Below are 18,759 nucleotides of genomic sequence, written 5' to 3' on the forward strand. Positions count from 1 at the left end.
GGCTCACAAAGCCAGAGGACCTCATAGAGAGACCGATCTCAAAAACTTCCAGCAAAATGGAGTCACTTGTACTATCTATTGTGGGGATGTATTAAGGCAACTCCATGTAGTTAAAAGGGAGGTTTATTTTGGGGTAACTTACAGCAAGTAAAGGGATATGTTACAAGGTCCGGAAGAGGTGAAGTGCAGTCCAGTGGTGTTCTCTGGAGAACTCTGCTTGGTCTACCATCTAGCATCCAGGATTACCGGGAACCAAGAGAGCCGACACATCCGGATCTCGGGTCTTATGGGCTCCCGACTTGGGCGGGCCAGTCATAGGTAGGCATGACAGTTATGGGAAGCCTCACTGGGGATAGGACTTCCAGGTCAAAGCTGGAACAGCTACCCATTACAGCCATCGTGTTTGGGCTTGTATGTGTAGCTGCCTGGCACCAGCTAGACAACCGTCACTTTGGCTGCTTGTATTCTACTTCTGGTATTTCTTCCAGGTGCAGACGTATCTCCAGAATTTTCACAGCAGTCTAGCATCAGACATTCCCAGGCAAAGGACAGCTATAGAATTTGTTGCTAGTTGACCTTTAGAGGCACAACTAAATCAAGTCCTCTAAACAGTAACAGAAGGAATCTTGGCACATCAGAAAGAAAGAGCAAGAGAAAGAAAGAGAGAAAATGGATTAACCACAACAGACTTTTTTTCCCTCCAAATTACCTTTGAATAAAAACTCAAAGCCCCGTCTATGCAGCAAAAATTAAGGCTCTGTCTGGCGAGGCTCTGAAACTGCAGACGATAGTTTTAGAAGCGGTAGGAAGGGCCCAGTATGGAGTCTCAGCATAAGTGTGGAAAATGTGATAAGGCACAGGGTTGGGATGCACGGACACATGCTCATCCTGCACAAGGCCCTGGCTGGACTGCCAGCACCATAAAACAAGTTATGTCATAGAATGTAACACCTCAGAGCACACATCAAGAAGGCTGTATAAGGAGATACGATCAAAGACACTATAGGCCAATCAAAACTTAATTCTAAAAAAAAAAAAAAAAGTTCAAGAAACCCACAATGGCAGGAAAAAAAGAAAACAAACAACAGAAAAAAGGCTGACTGAAGCCCTGACATATCTATAATTATATGTAATGAAAACGGTCTAAAGCCACCAATTGAAAGATTGTCAGAGGGGAAAATCACATGCTAAATGCAGTCAGTCCACTAGAAGTTCATATCTCATATAATCATATAGTTAAGTTTAAAACAAAGGATGGAAAAAATATACAAATACTAATCAAAAGAAAGCCAAGGGACTGAGTGCACCTCAGTGTGTTCAGCCCTGGGCTCTGTCCCAAGAAAAAGGCATGGGGATGGAGAGAGACAGAAGTCACAGAAAGGCTAATACAGACTTCAGAGCAAAAGTAAACACCAACACACAGGGACATTACACAATGATAAACAGGTCAACTCACGCAAATGACAAGGGAATCCCAAATGCATTTGTACCAAATAGCAGAACTGAAAAAAATTATAGTTGGAGATTTCAATACCACCCTGACAGAACATGACAGAATACCACTGAAGGTACTTAAGAACACGACTGTGAGCAGAACTGTACTGACATCTACAGAACCTAATAGCATCAGAATAAACCTTCCTTAAGTGTCTACAGAACATAGGACAGAGTGGGCCACAGCCCAGACCATAAGCAAGTCTCCATAAATGACAGACCAAATGAGCCATCGCGTACACATTGATAGACTGACAGCACAAAAGACAGGAAGCGGTAGTGAGGAGGAAAGACAGCAAGTTTCTGGTACTGCTGCTGGGAATGGAAAACGGCACAGTTATTCCAGAAAACAGTTAAGACAGTTTCTTATAAAACTAAAACTTCACCAGGGGACCCAGCTAATTATACTTCTGGATATTTACCCCCCCCCCAAGTGAAAACAAACATTCACAGAAACTTGCATACAATCACTTGCTAAAGCCATCAAGATCACCCCCCCAAGTTCTCTGGCCTCAGATGCAGAAGCAGGTGGATGAAGGGAACGTTTTATTTTGGAAAGCATGGCAATAACATGCAAATGCTGTGTTGGTGCTGTGGCTCTAAGGCTTCTGCCTTCAGAACCTGTAACAGATGTGGCTCAAGAAAAAGTGTGAATGGAGAGTGAAAGCTGACAGGGCACTGGAACTGGACAAATAAGACACCGGAAAAAATCACCTAACAGACTCAGATAAGGACTCTGTGAAGGAACAACAGAAAAACCCAAGAGGCCAGCTGCTGCAGCATCCAGTTCATCTTGAAGATTTTAATGACCAATCATAAGACACAGGCTCTGGTCCCCTCAACAGGCTAATGCTTATCTTGTGGCATACACACACCATCAACACCACTCAGCAATACAAGGAATGAACTATATTAAACACTTACACAACTTGGACAGACGTCAAAGGGATTACACTGAGAGAAAAGAGACCATCTCAAAGGTCATGTGCTGTATGGTTCTATTTATATATTAATCTATTTACAGAGCCGTAAAAGGGATTAGTGGTCGCTACGGCAAAGATGGGCAGTGACTATCAAAGGGTAGGACAAGAACCCTGTGCAAAGGGAACAGTTACGCCTTGACTGTGGTTGCAACAATACGGTGACAGAGAACCACATACATATTGAACCTACATTTGCTCATTAAAAAAAGAAAACTGGAGCCGGGCAGTGGTGGCGCACACCTGTAATCCCAGCACTCGGGAGGCAGAGGCAGGTGGATCTCTGTGAGTTCGAGGCCAGCCTGGTCTACAGAGCGAGTTCCAGGACAGCCTCCAAAGCTACAAGAGAAACCCTGTCTCAAAAAACCAAAACCAAAACTGTATGTGCATTGTAGGCTATTGCACAGTAGTGCTGGTCAGAGGACAGCTTTAGGGAGCTGGTTCTTCCCTTCCACCTTGTTGAGGCAGGGCCTCTTGTCTCTGCAGCTGCACAGAACTCCAGGCTAGCTGGCCCACAAGCTTCCAGGGAATTCTTGGTTCCACTTCCTATCTTCCTATAGGAGTGCTGCTATTACAAATGCATGTAACCAATCCAGCTTTGTATGTGGGTTGTGGGGAAGCAAACTTGGGTCTTCAGGCTAATGAACTAGGACTTTTACCCTGAATCATCTCCCCAGCCCTCAATTTCCTCATTTTGGTATACTAGTCGGGTGCAATGCAAGCAGTCAGGGGAAAGTTGGGGAGGGCACACAGGTCCTACACTATCACTTTTAATTAAAAAAATGTTTTTCTTTACATACCAACCTGTTCTGCCTCCCTTCCCTTCTAATCCCCCCACCCCCCACCCCACCCCTCCTCACAGAGACTAAGGCCTTCCTTGGGCAGTCAATATAGGCTGGCACACCAAGTTGGGGCCGGACCTAGCCCGAGCCTTGCATCAAGGCTGAGTAAGGGATACACTATCACTCTTAAAGTATACACACAGCAAAACAGCTCAATAGTTCATGTTTCTTACTTTTAGAAGGGCAGTGATATGAACTGCATGACTCACTGGACTGTGGGGTGGGTGGAATACAAACCAGCCCCTAAGTAGGTTCAGGTCAATTGGGCTGTGTTTGGAATTAGAACTCAAGAGATGGGAATCCACAACGGAGTCTATGCTGGACAATAGGAAAAAAAACTAATCCTGGGGGTCACCAGGTAGATGACTCAGCAGTTAAGAGCATACAGTTGCTCTTGCAGCCTGGGTTCAATTCCCAGCACCCATCTGTAATACCAGTTCTAGGGAGTCCAACAGGCACACAGATGATGCACATATATGCATGAAGACAAACATAAATAGTAAAATAATTAAAATAGATAAAATTAAAAACCAATCAAATCCTGAAAACAAGGCCGGAAGGCAAGCACCAAGGCACCCTGCTTTGTAAAGTCAGACTCTGAGGGTCATGCCTATCTCAGCACTCACGAGGCTGCGGCAGGAAGATTGCTGGAGCTCACCACTGGCCTGGGCTATGTGACTTCCTAGCCAGCCTGGGCAGCTAGAGTAAGAACCAGTCTAAAAATAAGGAGCTGGGAGGTGAAAAATGCCCAGTGAAGGTAGTACTCAAGTCTCTGCTTCTTCCACCCTCCAGTCCTAAGACACACCCTAGAAAAGGAGATGGAAAGACAACAAAGACTTGTTTCATCTTTTTTTTGGTTTTTCGAGACAGGGTTTTTCTGTGTAGGTTTGGAGGCTGTCCTGGATCTCCCTCTGTAGCCCAGGCTGGCCTTGAACTCAGAGATCCGCCTGCCTCTGCCTCCCGAGTGCTGGGATTAAAGGCGTTTGCCACCACCGCCCAGCCAACTTGTTTCATTTTAACTTTATTAGAGCCTCACCTTTCATCTTACTGGGCAGTGGATTCAGTGATCCTAAGGGGTGAAACTGAGGGAAAAATACAATGGCTCTACTAAAATAGCTTCATGTGCCAATGTTCCAATCAGTCTACAGTTTCCACCAGGGATGCCAATGCCAAGCCTGGCCTCACATTCACTATGTAGCTGAACTGGGCTTTAACTCCCGATTCTTCTGCTTCTGCCTCCTGACTGCAGGGATTACAGGCATTTGCTGGCATACTCAGCTATAATTCCCTTTATAGGTGAGGAAGAGATGTTTGTGGTCTGTTCTGGTCTAAGACGGAAGACTAAGAAGGATCTAAGGATCAAAAGGGGTGGAGGAGGTCCCTCTTGCTAGTAAGCTCAAGGTTAGAATCCACTTCTCCACCTCTAAGTCATTTCGGGGTCAAAGGGCAGCCTTAGGATTGTCTGTTAGAATGAACAGTGAGGGAGCCTACCTACTGACTTGAGGCCTATAGAGAGGTCCACTCAAACAACAATCGCTCTTGGCCTAATGGGAAAACTGAAAAGAGCCACATTTTCCTCACTTCCTAGGCTGGTCTCCATTTCGGGTCTTCCATCTCAGAACCCAGGACAGACATCAGCCCACACCTCTTCCTCAAGGGGTAGTGGCAGCTGGGTGTGGCAGTAAGTGCCCGTAATCCCAGCATTCAGGAGGCAAAAGCAGGAGAATCAGAAGTTAAAAGCCAATTCAGCTACATAGCAAGTCTGAGGTCTGCCTAGACTACACAAAACCTGTTTTTGTTTTGATGTTTCTGAGCAGGAGATCCCAGCTGGATCAAGAACAGAAAGGGAGAACAAGGAATAACAGACCATGATAAATGAAGACCACATGAGAATAGGAATAGGCAGAGTGCTGGAGAGGTCCCCAGAAATCCACAATGATACATCCACTGTAGACTGCTGGCAATGGTCGAGAGAAAGCCTGATCTGACCTAGTCTGGTGATCAGATGGCCAAATACCCTAACTGTCGTGCTGGAACTCTCATCCAATAACTGATGGAAGTGGATGCAGAGATCCTCAGCCAGGCCCCAGGTGGAGCTCCAGGAGTCCAATTGTTGAGAAAGAGGAGGGACTGTAAGAGTGTGAATTGTTGAGACCAAGATTGGAAAAGCACAGGAACAAAGCCAAACAAATGGAAGCACAAGAATTATGAACCAAAGGCTGTGGAGCCCCCAGCTGGAGCAGGCCCTCTGGATAAGTGAGACAACTGAATAGCCTGAACTGTTTGGGAGGCATCCAGGCTGTGGGACCGGGACCTGTCCTTAGTGCATGAGCTGGCTGTTTGGAACCTGGGGCTTACACAGGGACACTTTGCTCAGCCTGGAAGGAAGGGGCTGGACCTGCCTGTACTGAATCCACCAGGTTTAAATGAATCCCCAGGGGAGTCTTGGCCCCGGAGGAGATGGGAATGGAGGGGAGGGGCTGGGAAGAATTGTGGGGGTGGGGGCGGGAGGGGGGAGGACAGGGGAACCCATGGCTGATGTGTAAAATTAAAACACAAATAAATAAAAAAAAAAGAATTACAGTAATTAGGCCTCAGCATTTGACAGCAGCAAGATAATCTCAAGCCCCCACCACTCTCTCTAGTCCGTCTCCATTACACGGGCAATTCCCAAAGCATGCAAAATCAAACGAAAACAAGCTGAAGCAATGCAAAATCGGTTTGTTTGGTTTTTTTTTATTCTTTTTGATAACGAAAGACCAGAACCATCACTATGGCTCACTTCTATGAATTCATCCACCCCTAAATTATTATAGCAAACAACCAAAGGTGGACAAGTTTCTGCCCCTGTGACCTCTTCTCAAAGCCACAGACAACTTCATGGGGGCATTTACAATACATCTGTTGCCCGAGAATTTAAAGCCTTCCTGATCCTTCTACATACTCCATAAGAGTATTACCTTCTGAGGCTATGCCCTCAAGTCTGCCACAGGCGGGTAAGGTAAAGCGTCTTTCCACTTCTGATAGTGTGGTTTGAGGTGGGCTCTTGGGAATGTGATCCACAGACTCCAGCCACTTCCTTGGCGGTCAGTCTCTCAAGGTGAAGATCAGTATGTTGTAGTTCCCCTTCCTCAGTTTTGCAGTTCTTCAAGGTACATAGGCCATGCCTCAGAAGTCACCCATGGGATGTACACAGATTCACCACCAAAGCAGGGTACAAGTTTTCTTTGGTTCCAGAACACAGGGGCAGCAGCATCTTTCAGGAGCAGCCCCTCCAGTGTTGTTCAAGCTGTTCTCCTAAGTCACAAAGGGTTGTTCAGGGCCCTCTGCCAACCTAAATGATCCCTCAAAGTTTCACAGAGCCCCACAGTCTTATCCTCTCTCTTTTGGTGGTTCTATGCTCTGAACTATGAAGCTATCAAAGCCTCAGCACTAGAGGCCTCTTCCAGATGTCATACCTTCTCAAAGTCACTGACCACCTTCTGACTGTCAGAACACAGCCCCACTGTGAAGCAAGCACTGTGAGTGGAGCTCCACAGCCAAGGCGAGGGTGGGGAGCGTGGAGAGCAATCTCTGCTCCTATCTCCTGTCTCTGATCTGACTCGCCTGAGGCTCCTCAACACCAGTTTCCACTCAGATTACAGTGAGAGGCTTTGGTGTAGCTGTATATGGCCCAGTCAACGAAATCACACTTGAGTTCCCTTATTTCTCATCTTGACGGAAACTTTCTTAGTATGAAAAGGAAAGGAGCCTGCTCTGGAACACCAATTCAGAGCCAAACTCCAAGCTCCATCTGCATGCACAGTGTCATAGGAAATGAGAGGCTCAGCTCCATCTTCAGTGTCCACATCACCAGGGACCATGATCTGCAAGGCTCAGGCTGGCACCAGAGCCTCACACAGTAGTCACTACAACCTCCCTACTTCTAAGCAGAAAGACCCAAGTTCTAAGGAAAGGAGACCAACTCAGAAACACAGCCTTCACTGTCCTACCGCCCCAACCTTCCTAGAACAGCAGCATGGGAACCGGTCAACCTGCTCGTCACCAGGCACCAGAGAGGACTCTGACTCGGCTAACTCCACTTCTCTAGCTAATCTTAGGTCAAGTGTCATGCAGAGTCCCAAGCCCAAACTGTAAGCAGCACAGGGTCTGTGGGTGTGTCTTGTCACCTATTTCCTCTGGCTGCTCCATCCCCCATCTTCAGTGTTTTTGGACCTACAGGCTCTCTGGTACAGCAAGTGCACAAAACATGGTAAAGAAGAAAAAGGGGCCTGGCAACAACTGTTCCTCACTGCCCCAGCAGCTAAAGGGCTGAAAGCTGACAGCCCAGCTCTCCCTGTCTTCGCCATGAACTCAGTGAGCAGCTCTATACTGACACTGGGGACAAATGACATTAGTGTTGGGGTAGAAATGCCAATAATCCACATATGGCCAGTCCTGCTGAGGATTCCAGGAACCAACCTGCTGGCCCTGGACAGCACTCCCCTTGCTGGCACTATATCACCTGGCCTAATGCCTTCTCAAGACCCAGAGGCCCAACCCCGAAGACAGCTGGTAGAGAGGTGAAAACGACTGTCTTTAGGATGTCTTCAGACACTCAGCCGGCTCAGCAGGACCACACGGTTCACCTTGAGGCAGCTGCCACCAACCTGGTAAGGAGGACATATCGCTGGCATGTGGCATATTCAGGGCGCTGGAGGCAGGCGCTGTGGGCAGAAGGGTGAAAAGGGGTTAAAGCTTGGCCAGGCTAGACCCTCCTCTGACCACTCATCTCACTCCTGAGAACTTAATCCAATGGACTATCCACAGAAAGCAGCACACAAGATAAAGCCCTCTGGTGTCATGTACGTAACAGAAGGTGGATTCTGGAGTCAGGCTCACCTGGCCACTCCTTCGGGTAAGGGCTCTGAGCTCTCTTTTCCTCACCTGTGCACACAGACGGCAGCACCTGCTTCTAGGATTGCTGCGAGGGTCACTAAGGTAACCACACGAAGCACCAAGAGTATAATCCATGCTCAACCACAATGATCAGTTAGTTCTTAGTATTTACCACACCCAAGGACAGGAGAGGAGCGCACAGAAAAGGAAACAGGTGAGTGACTAGACAGAACCAAAGGGAAATGTCCACGACCATTCTGACAATATTATTTTTAATTTTTAGATCCTGGGAATTTTGGAGGCATGAAGGGTAGTAGACTGTTGAGGCCTGCAGCCGGGGAAGAGCGATGGCATCTTTTCAACAAGTCTACCATGTTTCTGTATTTCACACTTTCAGAAACCTCAGGACCACAGTGAAGATGAAGAAGGGCTGATAAACTGTCAGAGGATCCAGGACAGGGCTCCACCCCGGAGGAGGTCATTGTCCTGATTTTAAGCATAATTTGGGCAGGGACTCCTGCAAGGCTGCAGTGAGGCCCACTGCCATGGGCAACAGCTGGAGGAGGGCCTCCCACTCTGCCACCATCATGGTCAGAAGGACACAGAGATGACAGTACAAACAAGGAATCCATTCTCAGAACTACGATGTATGGTACAACATAGTCCTCTTCCATTTGCAGCCCTGAGTTGAGGACACACAATAGCTCATTCCCATTAAGGAAACACGATGGAAGCACTATTCAGTCCAGAAACCAGGTAATTAACTGCTTCCATGGATACGACAAAAGTTAGCTGGTACTTACACTCTTTCTTTAAAATCCATCCCTTGCACGAGTACTCTACTAAGAAATCTTAAAATTCAAAAGAAGAGGAGGAGCAGGACAATGATGAAAACTACTTCTTTAAGATAGGTTCCCACTGGCCCAGGTCAGCTGAGGATGACCTTCTGAGTCTCCTGACTCTATTCCTTGATGCTGGTTTTATAGGCATGCACCACCTTGCCTGATTTATTTGGTGTATTTAGAGCTTCATGTATGCTGGGCAAACACATGACCATCCCCACCTAAAAAGAACTGATTTTTTTCATTAAATGAGCCAGACATGATAGTTCCAGTCTTTAATCCCAACACTCAGAAGGCAAGTTGATGTCTCTGAGTTTGAGGCCAACCTAATCTACATAGCGAGTTCCAGGCCAGCCACAGTCACATACAGTAAAACCCTGTCCCAAACAACAAAACCAAAATTAGGTAAAATACCGTTATCACATATAAAAAGTTAAACAAAAACCCCAGTACCTAGGAGGCTGAGGAGGAATGCTAAAATAGAGACCAGTCTGAGCTGCATATGTGAGAGCATGTCTCAAAACAACAAGCCGGGCGGTGGTGGCACATGACTTTTATCCCAGCACTCGGGAGACAGAGGCAGGCGGATCTCTGAGTTTGAGGCCAGCCTGGTCTACAGAGCGAGATCCAGGACAGGCACCAAAGCTACACAGAGAACCCTGTCTTGAAAACCAAAACCAACAAAACAACAACTGACACAGACAGAGTAACTCTGAGAGGCCCTCAACTGAGGAAATGCCCCCGAGACTGACCTAAAAGGAGAGGGAAGTGTATCCTCTCCATTAGCCTCTACTGCACCTCAGAGTCCATTTGTTAATGTTAGTCCACAGCTGTGTGTGTGTGCGCGCACATGCGTACACTGTTGCTGACTAGTTTTGTAAAAGATCACTTCAGTCCTTGTAGAATACAATAGGAAGAGTTTTGGGTTTTGTTATTGTTGTTGTTATACACTGCATCAAACAGTACAGAAGTGCTCTTTCTGTTCCTTGTGCTTTGATGGACATGACCTTCAGGGCCTATTCTGAGGCAATAAAGACAAGGTCTGAGAATCAGCCTCCACTCACCAGCTCTGAATGAGGAAATCAAGAGTGGAGGAGAAAAGGAGAGGCAAACACACACAACATTATACCCAGCCATGGCCACACTTGACTATTCACAAACTCAATCCTCACAACAGCTAGGAGATTTTTAGATAAGGAGACTCAGAGAGGTCCTGCCTCAATCAACGTGAAAAAGCTATAAACCTCAGGGTTCAAATTCTAATCTGGTCTGTCAACAAATTTAATACAATGGCAGCTATGGTCAACCCTTTGGCTGGCCCCAAATTTACCTAGGACTGGAGCTCACTTCCTGGGTCCATCTAAGCCAACTCACCTGTGAGCTAGAGGGCAGCATCTGGGAGGTGGGCTCCTCGGATGGTGCTGCTCCTGAGCCTATAGGGCTTAGCGTGGTGATTCTGCTTGGCTGGCCACGGAGTGTCAGAGTAATGGTGGTGGGGACCTTTAAGCCTAAGTAAGAGACAGACAGACATAGATACAAAAGACAGAGGATTCATAGCCTCTTTCAGGTAACAGTTTCTTCCCATATAAAACATCCTCTTGGTTTCCTTCCTGGGTGGGTAGGTCTACCCCATCAGTCAATTTGAAAGGCAACAGGAATCTTCCTGTGTTCTCTAGACCTCTCTGGGGGCTGGGCTCCACCGAGCTGAATCCAAGAATCAAGGCCACGACCATGTGGCGCTGGATTTACACCTTGTCTATGTGAGATGGCTAGTAAAGTGCTATGGAAAAGCCCAGATCTAGAAGTTCCCATTATTTTCATGAGACTTACCTGATGCTTGGTTAGAAATCTGAGCCAAACCAGGTAGGCTGCTTGCCAACTTAGCGAGGCCCCCATTGGTCAGCAGTTGGTGGATAGCAGTGGGCTTCCCACCAGGAGTGGCACCCAAGGAGGAGAGCGTGGTGGCCACAGGAATGGTCCGGACAATGGTGCTTGTGCCTGTGGTGATGGCACCCAGGTTCTGCATGGGGGTTGGCAATTTCACACTGGTGGCCTATTGGACACATACAAGATGATCAGAAGTTACCACCCAACAGCAACATTAAAGCCTGGAGAGCCCACAGCTACTACTAAAAGCTAACACGCACAGTGTCCATCATATGTTGAGGTGCTCCTCCAGGAATTTTGCATATATCATCTTTAATCATCACAAATACATGAGGGAGCTAATATCATTACCTTACTTTATAGATAAAGAAATAAGACAGAGAAGTTAAGAATCTCATCCAAGGCCATAAAGTAAGCCACAGATTATAACATGTGGTAGCTTTTTGGCTGCATATTTAGAAGGTTCTCTGTTCTTAACCCACTGACCCCAGACATAATCTCCCCAATAAAATTAAGGCATCCTAATCCCACACTGCCCAACACAGCAGATGATATACCTGTGGGGCTGGCCCTGGAGAGGGACTTCCTGGGAGGCCAGACGTCTTGCTGCTAATATCCTGTAAGCTGAAGCTGAGGCCTTGGAGGAGGCTGCTGGCTGAAGTAGCCCCTAGGAGAGGACACAGTAGTAGCAGCAGAGGTCAGTCACTCAAGTGTGTGTGTAAGTGTGTGTGTGTGTGTGTGTGTGTGTGTGTGTGTGTACTCACAAGCAGCCACCCTCTCACCCTTACCAACAACTTCAACTTGCCCTAAACAGAAAGACACCAGGAGTCTCCCCAGCAGACATAGACACCACATAAGGAGAGGTGCCATGCCAGTCACTGCCTTGGATTTGCTCTGCACATTCAAGCTGTTCTAAGTCTTGTTCAAAATGCAGCATTAGGAAAACCAGACAACTTAAATCCCATCTGTAGACCAGGCTAGCCTCGAAATGACAGAGATCCTCCTGCCTCTGCCTCCTGAGTGCTGGGATTAAAGGTGTGCACCACCACTGCCTGGCAAATCACACTTTAGAAACCTAAATCCCCTCTATTTCTAGGTAAGAAGAAAGACTCTTGAAGCCAAGTGGATTCAGATACCTGACCGTATTACACACAATCCAACATTCTCAAAGTAAAAACCTGCTTAAAGAAAAGATAACTTGGCAATGCTCTAAGTTATGGGATCAGGTAATCAGCCCTTCCATAAGGCTGGGGTCAGAAAAAACTAGGAAAAATCATACCTCATTATGCTAATAACCAGTTTAGCACTGCCTCCCTTGATTCAGTCAGAGGTATTAAAAAGGAGAATCACAACACAGGCATTGCTCATCCTCACAGTAGAGGACACAGCCCTACAGATATTGAAGACAAGGAATTTCCCTCAGCCAAGCTACTTCTGGTCCCGTTAGCTTCTGCAATCACTGGAGAGCAGAGATACTCCCTCGAGTTCCAGTTCCAGAGCTCCTGGTCTAAGATCACGCTCCAGATCTAAGACTGCTGGTGGACAGTGTGATGGGCTACAAGATACCTGGAAGGGAGCTGCCAGGAGAAGTGGCCACCAAGCGGCTCTGCAGTGTGTGGATGGCATTGGGTGTGGCGCTGCTGGAAGCCACAGATGGGGCTGCGCTGGCTATAACTCCACCTTCAGAAGAACTTGACCTTGAAAAAAGAAAAGGAGTCCTATCATCCAAAGGGCAGCAGCCCAAAGCCACAGAGGGAGCGTTCAGAACAAAGTCCAGCAAGGAAGAATTTTCTCTTTGTTTCAGCTTCTAAGCCCCAAATTTATCCTTCTAAAGGTTAGGCCCAAATTAAAGAACTGAGGTCTTAATAAAGTTAGTGGATGCTCTGCAATCTCATAAGGACAAATGAACTCTAAACTGACAGAAATGAAGGAAAGCGCCCAGTGAGAAAGAAGTCACATGCTCCTAACTGACAGATTCCAGAATCTCTCAACTTCCCCCAACACCAACGAACCAGAAACTGAGTGAAGGGAAAGGAGGGACTAGGAGAGACCGAAGGCATACTCACTTGGCTGTGGTGAGAAGTCCAGTGAGTTCCTTGGCTCCCGAGGAAGTTCCCAGCGTCATGGTGATGGGTTTCCCCCCAGGGGCTGCAAAACAAACCCCCAGAGCAAAGGCCAGTCCTAATTTGCCACTACAACCAAGGCTAAATGTAAGACTGGAAGGAGGAAAAGAAAAGCCCTGCTATTACAGGAGAGCCAAGGCCCTCCTACTTCCATCTTTTAAGCTTTCTGGAGCATCTCTTTACCTTAACTGAGAACCAGGAAGGGACAAAGTATCAAGTGTTCTAAATGGTCCCACAACTATTTATACTGTCGAGACAAGGTGACTGCCACTTTCACCATGTGTGACCTCAGACCATCTGTCTGGTCTAGGTGTCCTTAACACCGACCGACAGCGCCTGGGCTATGTCTTGAAAGCTGGTCAGCCTTTACCAAACACTTCATAAAAGACTCACCTTCAGGTGTTCCACCTTGAGAAAGAGCACAAGGCCCTCCAGCTGTGTCCCCTTGGGAGATCAGGGACACTTTGATCTTTGGTCGCTTGGAGGGCTTTGTGCCAGGAAGAGGACTGGAAGGATGGTGCCGCTTCAGCTGGACCCTAAGCTCCTCTTTCTCTGCCTCCTCCATGGGTTCTGATGAAATGGGAACTAAGAAATGGAGCTGAGGTAAGATCTTCCGTGAGCTTATAAATACCATAGGTCAAGCCAGCCAGAAGCAGCCATGTAGGGGGAGGGGACACACAGGAGAAATATCCCAGGTACAAGTTACACCTCATATTTCTACCTCAGCTCCCACCCATTGTGGACTCAACTTGGAGCACCTCAGAGAGAGCTCTAGTCCAATCAGCTGCCCTGGACTTGCTGGCTCTCAGGAAGTACTGGGTGAGGCAGCATCTCAGATGCTGCCCGAACATAACAGGGCAGAAGTGACCCATGTGAGAACCAGGTCTGGGATATGGGCTTCCAGGGACTCAAACAGATCATTGTGTATAAAGACAAGCCTTCTGGATTTGCTCATCTGTAGGCTTTCTCAGCTCTACTCTTTACACTCACAAGTCTCCTTCCTTTAGTCTCTCAGCACAGGCAAATAGGGGTCTAGAGAGGAAGACAGCAGCCCAGCGGATGGGGAGGGGTTCCTGGACTGGGCACAGTGAGGGACTCAATTACCAGTTAGACGGAGTGCTTAGGGATCAATGTGCTGGCCTAAGGCAGAGGAGAAAGGCGGGTGCTGGAAGTGCCTGGTGCGCTTGCCGCAGGCAGGATGGAGAGAACAGACAAGGAGGTGCAGGCTAACAGGCAACAGGCCACGGGCACACAAGAGAAAGACAGACCAAGAAGCATGGCACAAACAAACAACACAGCGAGAAAGCAAAAGGCACCATGAGAAACCAAGCGAAAGAACAGAGAAAGGCAAAGGCCACTGCATAAGCAAGGGGAGCTGGTGGGAAGAGTCGGGAGACAGAAGAAGAAAGGAAGAAATGGAGTGGAGAGAGGGGAGAGAGAGGCAGGGGAGGAGAGCAGCAAGCCCAGGCGAGCAGGTGAAAGCAATACTCACCAAAGAGACAGGAGGAGGCGCCAGGAGGAAAAGCTTTCCTCACCAGCATGTTTTGTTTCAGAAAAGCAGCAAACTGTGCTGGAATGAATCAGAAAGAATTATAGAATCACAGCCAGCTAGAGAATGGAGGAAGAGTGGGAACAAGGAAAAGATGAAAGTGCTCAGTGGATGCTCTTTCTGAGGGAACGACACTGACTGATCTGGAACCCGACTTTGCTGTGTCCTTGCCACATGGGGCCGGCCACTGTCTAGGCTGAACAAGCTAGGCCAAGTCAACTCCAAGGAGGGCGGCAGGCAGTGAGGGCCCTGTCTAGATTAACTAGCACTCCCCACCCACCCATCAGCTCTGCTCAAGCCATGGTTTTCTGGCTGCTGCTGTCATCACTGACACTCAGGAGTCCCTCAGTCCCATCGTAAACCCAGCTCACCACACAGCCTTCAAGATCACCTTAGTGTCTCCACTAAACATGCTACCCAGAAATATCAAATTTCTAAGGGAATCCCACCAGGAACTCAGGAAAAGCTGGGTCACAGGGCATCCATAGAGCCAGGTGCCTAGCCTCTTGCGCTGCTGTGAACCACCCACTCACACTTGTTAGTGGCATTTCATAAGAAGTCTGGGTTAGGGTGGTAACTCTTTGGCTCCATTAAAAGCACAAGGAGAGGTGAGCAGAGGATCATGCCGGGATAGGGGTGGGACAGACCAACATCAGGGACAGAGCCACTGATACTTCTTTCTCGACTCACTGAACTTTCCTTTTCTACAATTCCTCACATAGCCTGTGGATTCCTCCAAACCCAAATGTCAACAATACAAATGTTCTCCACCCTCACCTGAAGCCTAACTGCAGAACCCTGACCAAATCTGTAGACAACCCATCACAGAACTCTGAATTCTTCAAGAACAAAAAACAAAGAAAAGCAGGGGGAGCTGGCCTAGAACCCGAGGAACAATCAGTCACCCGTGTTTATCATCTGGAAAGACTCTGACTACAGAAACGAATGGCAAAATACATACTTCTCCAATTAGTAATTACAAGAAAGGTCAGGCCACTACACACACAGTCAGCTTAGCTCAATGTCTCCAGCACATCAACAGACAAGGCTGCGACTATCAAATACAAGGCCAAGTCCCACACAGCCTTGGCATTCATTTCAACCTGATTTTGCCTAGAATCCCTATGAGAAAGGCTGTCCCTTGCACTGCAGATCTAATGCTTCCCCACGGCCACATGACGTCAGCTGCTGCAGCAGACAGAGCCCCACTGGGGCTGCGGGCCAGGAGACCGTACCTTGGGCTTGTTTGTGGGTCAGCACGGCTTCTGTCCTCTGCACATGTCTTTTCAGCAGCTGGGAAGCCCCAATCTGACTGGACTTCTGAGCAGAGGTCACCGTGGTCACTTTGGTCTTAGGACTAGAGGTGGGGCTGCTGGATACACTGGAGAGATCCTGGGTAGAAAAGGTCCAAAGAGGTTTGCATCCAACCTTCACTTGGCATGTCTCCCTGGATCTCCACTAATAGAAAAATTCCCAGATATCCTCACAAGGGAATAATCAATTATGCATCTTCACACCTCAGCAAAGGTGCTCCCTCCCTGCCCACACTACCTCTGAGCCCGAGGGGGAGGTGGGGAGCCTGGCAGCTGGAGAAGCAGGCCGACTGCCTCGCTCAGGAATTTCAAAGGCCAAGTCTCTTCGGGCCAAGTCTCGGGGCTTCTTCTTCTTCTCAGCGTCCTGATCCCGAGGCTCAGAACCCACATGCCCCTCAGCACGAGTGAGCACTCCAGTCAGGAAGTCCACAATCTCATCCTAGTATGAAAACGAGGTAAGGTCTGAGTCCTTCTCTGGAGAATAGGACCCTCCTAGATAAAACCAAGGTAAATAGAACTCTACTCCCAAATGATGGTTCTCCCCACTCATAAAGCCACACTAAGGCCAAGCTCCTTAGCTGCTATGCTTGGGGAAGCCCAGCAGGTGCCTATGTGAAAGCAGCTCTGAGCACATTGCACCCTGAGATGCCTCACCCGTACCCCTATCCTAGCTCTCCTCTCCTCTTCTGTTTCCCCCTCTTCCCTGTCTTTAACTGTGACTTAGGTATACCACAGAACCACTCATACCCTTCATGGTCCAGAGCGACTGAGCCTGCTGCCAGTAAGACTAAACCTAAGGCAAGAGGAAGGAGGCCCCGCTACAAAACAAGAGAAAACTGTTTACCTGGATACATCTGTCCACCATGCTTTGAGTCAACCCTTCTGATTTCTTCTTTGCTTTGCTTATTCTAAAAGGCAAGAAAGAGAAACCGTGAGGCCAGTGAGATGACTGAGTAGGTCAAAGCACTCGCAGAGAAAGCCTAATAACTAAGTTCAAACTCTGCCACCAGAGTGAAAGGAGAGAACTGACCTGACAGCTGCCATCTGACCTCCACACACATCCTGGGACATGTGTACCTCCATTTACCCACACACACAGAGGAGCGGAGAGCTGTAAAAAACTGTGTCTACAAGAAAGACCCTACCCTCAAAATAACAAAAATATGGTTTCTGACTGAGGCTCCTGGCAAAGGGAAAACCAGGCCCCTAAGTTATATGATGGAGAGTAACGTTATTAAAACTGTATTTAACTTCCAAAATGAATTAAATGAAGCTTAATACAAATAATATCTATGTTCATGTTGATTCTCCAGCCTGAGGACCCATAGTTTAAGGAGAGAAATAACTCCAAGTTGACCTCGGATTGTCATTAAAAGCACAATGGCAATGGGAACATTCACACACACAAAAATCAGTAATAAAAATATAACTTAAATTTTTTTAGACGGGTGTGGTAACATACACCTTTAATTTCAGCACTCAGGAAGCAGAGGCACACAGTTTTCTGCAAGTTTTAGGCTAACCTGGTCTACCTAAGGAGTTACAGGACAGCCAGGGTTACAATAGAGACTCTATCGCAAAAAAAATTTTTAAAAGTAAATGTAAAGTGTACTGTAATGAAAGTTTGATGTCAAAGAAAGAGTCTCAAAATATTTTCTCCCAACTGACTGGCAGTTCATCTCTGATCTTACATTAACACCATCATTTTTCAGATGAGGATAGTGAGTTACAAAAATTAAGCAACTTACCCAAACTTCTACATAAAGGAATTAAGACAAACTGAAGTTTCCCAATTCTTAGTCTAATGATTTTCAGCCTATGCCAATGTCTCCTCACTACAACACAACTCAACAATACCCAGCATTCCCATCCTTGCCCATTCCCTCAAACAAATCAACACACACATGCTAAATCTCTTGTGGATCATCTGAACATCTGCAAAAATAATGTGTTTACATCAAAACAATGCGTTGAACATCAACAATCAAGTAACAAATGACAAGGCCAGAAAGACTCCTCCAGTATGCCGGATAGAAATCAGACAGACAGAAGCAGGCATTTGCTTAAACTGTCCAGTTATAAACAAACAGGCATGGCGGCATACGCCTTTAGTCCCAGCGCTTGTGAGGCAGTCAGGCAGATCTCTGTGAGTTCAAGGCCAGCCTGGTCTCCAGAGAGATAGTTCCAGGACAGCTAGAGCTATATAGTGATACTGTCTCAAGAAACAAACAAAAACCCTTACAAGTAAAGGTGTTTTCTAAAACCCCTCCCAAAACTTAATTTTATTTATACTTCAAAATGTATCCAGTTAGGCTTAACATAAGTAAATCTATGTTCACACTGATCTTCACGAAGGAAAAAAAAATTTTTTTAAATGCCTAGCCCAGGAAAAGTCTGATGACAAAGAATCTCAAAGTACCTTCTCCCCACAAGATGACTCCTAATTACAAAGGGAAAACATTAATTTCATAGTGGAGAACCCACAGCAGCTATCTCAACTGCATGAGCAAAGTTATTATCAGTGGTAGTAAGACAAATTGAATCACGTATCCCCAAACAGGGTACACTAAACATTTTCAATGCAATCAGAAGAAAGTATTTTTAATAAAACAACTGTCAGCTGTCTAGAACAGTGTCAAGGTCGCAGAAAACAAACTTAAGACCAGGCAGAAGGAATGTGTTCAAGGTCATTCTCAGTACATGGTAAATCTGAATACAGCCTAGGCTGCATGAAATCCTATCTCAAAGAAGCAAGACAGACATTAGGGAGACACTGATGAAATCTAAGTTTGTTATTCAAACCAGGCAATAACTATCAAATTGACATTAGTTTCCTTATTTTGAGAATTTT

The 18,759-nt window shown here is 46.9% G+C and overlaps 1 protein-coding gene across 9 annotated transcripts in view; it reads right to left on the reverse strand.

Annotated features, from left to right (window-relative positions):
• Positions 1-6,035: 6,035 nt before the first annotated feature.
• Kansl3 (KAT8 regulatory NSL complex subunit 3) overlaps positions 6,036-18,759 on the reverse strand; it is a 32,491-nt gene continuing 19,767 nt past the window's right edge. For 6 of the 9 annotated variants that reach the window (XM_036167207.1, XM_036167208.1, XM_036167206.1 and 3 more), the window contains 11 exons: positions 16,753-16,816; positions 16,147-16,347; positions 15,831-15,987; positions 14,539-14,616; positions 13,440-13,631; positions 12,990-13,071; positions 12,490-12,620; positions 11,481-11,590; positions 10,867-11,089; positions 10,411-10,544; positions 6,036-8,022 (listed from right to left, as the gene is read on the reverse strand). In XM_036167207.1, coding sequence (XP_036023100.1) covers positions 8,002-8,022; positions 10,411-10,544; positions 10,867-11,089; positions 11,481-11,590; positions 12,490-12,620; positions 12,990-13,071; positions 13,440-13,631; positions 14,539-14,616; positions 15,831-15,987; positions 16,147-16,347; positions 16,753-16,816 — 1,393 coding nt within the window. In that variant the 3' untranslated portion in view covers positions 6,036-8,001. The remainder of the gene's footprint in view (positions 8,023-10,410; positions 10,545-10,866; positions 11,090-11,480; positions 11,591-12,489; positions 12,621-12,989; positions 13,072-13,439; positions 13,632-14,538; positions 14,617-15,830; positions 15,988-16,146; positions 16,348-16,752; positions 16,817-18,759) is intronic. The other 3 variants (XM_036167210.1, XM_036167209.1, XM_036167211.1) reach the window with 2 other exon arrangements.

The sequence above is a fragment of the Onychomys torridus genome, chromosome 18 (genome assembly GCF_903995425.1).
Source record: "Onychomys torridus chromosome 18, mOncTor1.1, whole genome shotgun sequence".
NCBI lineage: Eukaryota > Metazoa > Chordata > Mammalia > Rodentia > Cricetidae > Onychomys > Onychomys torridus.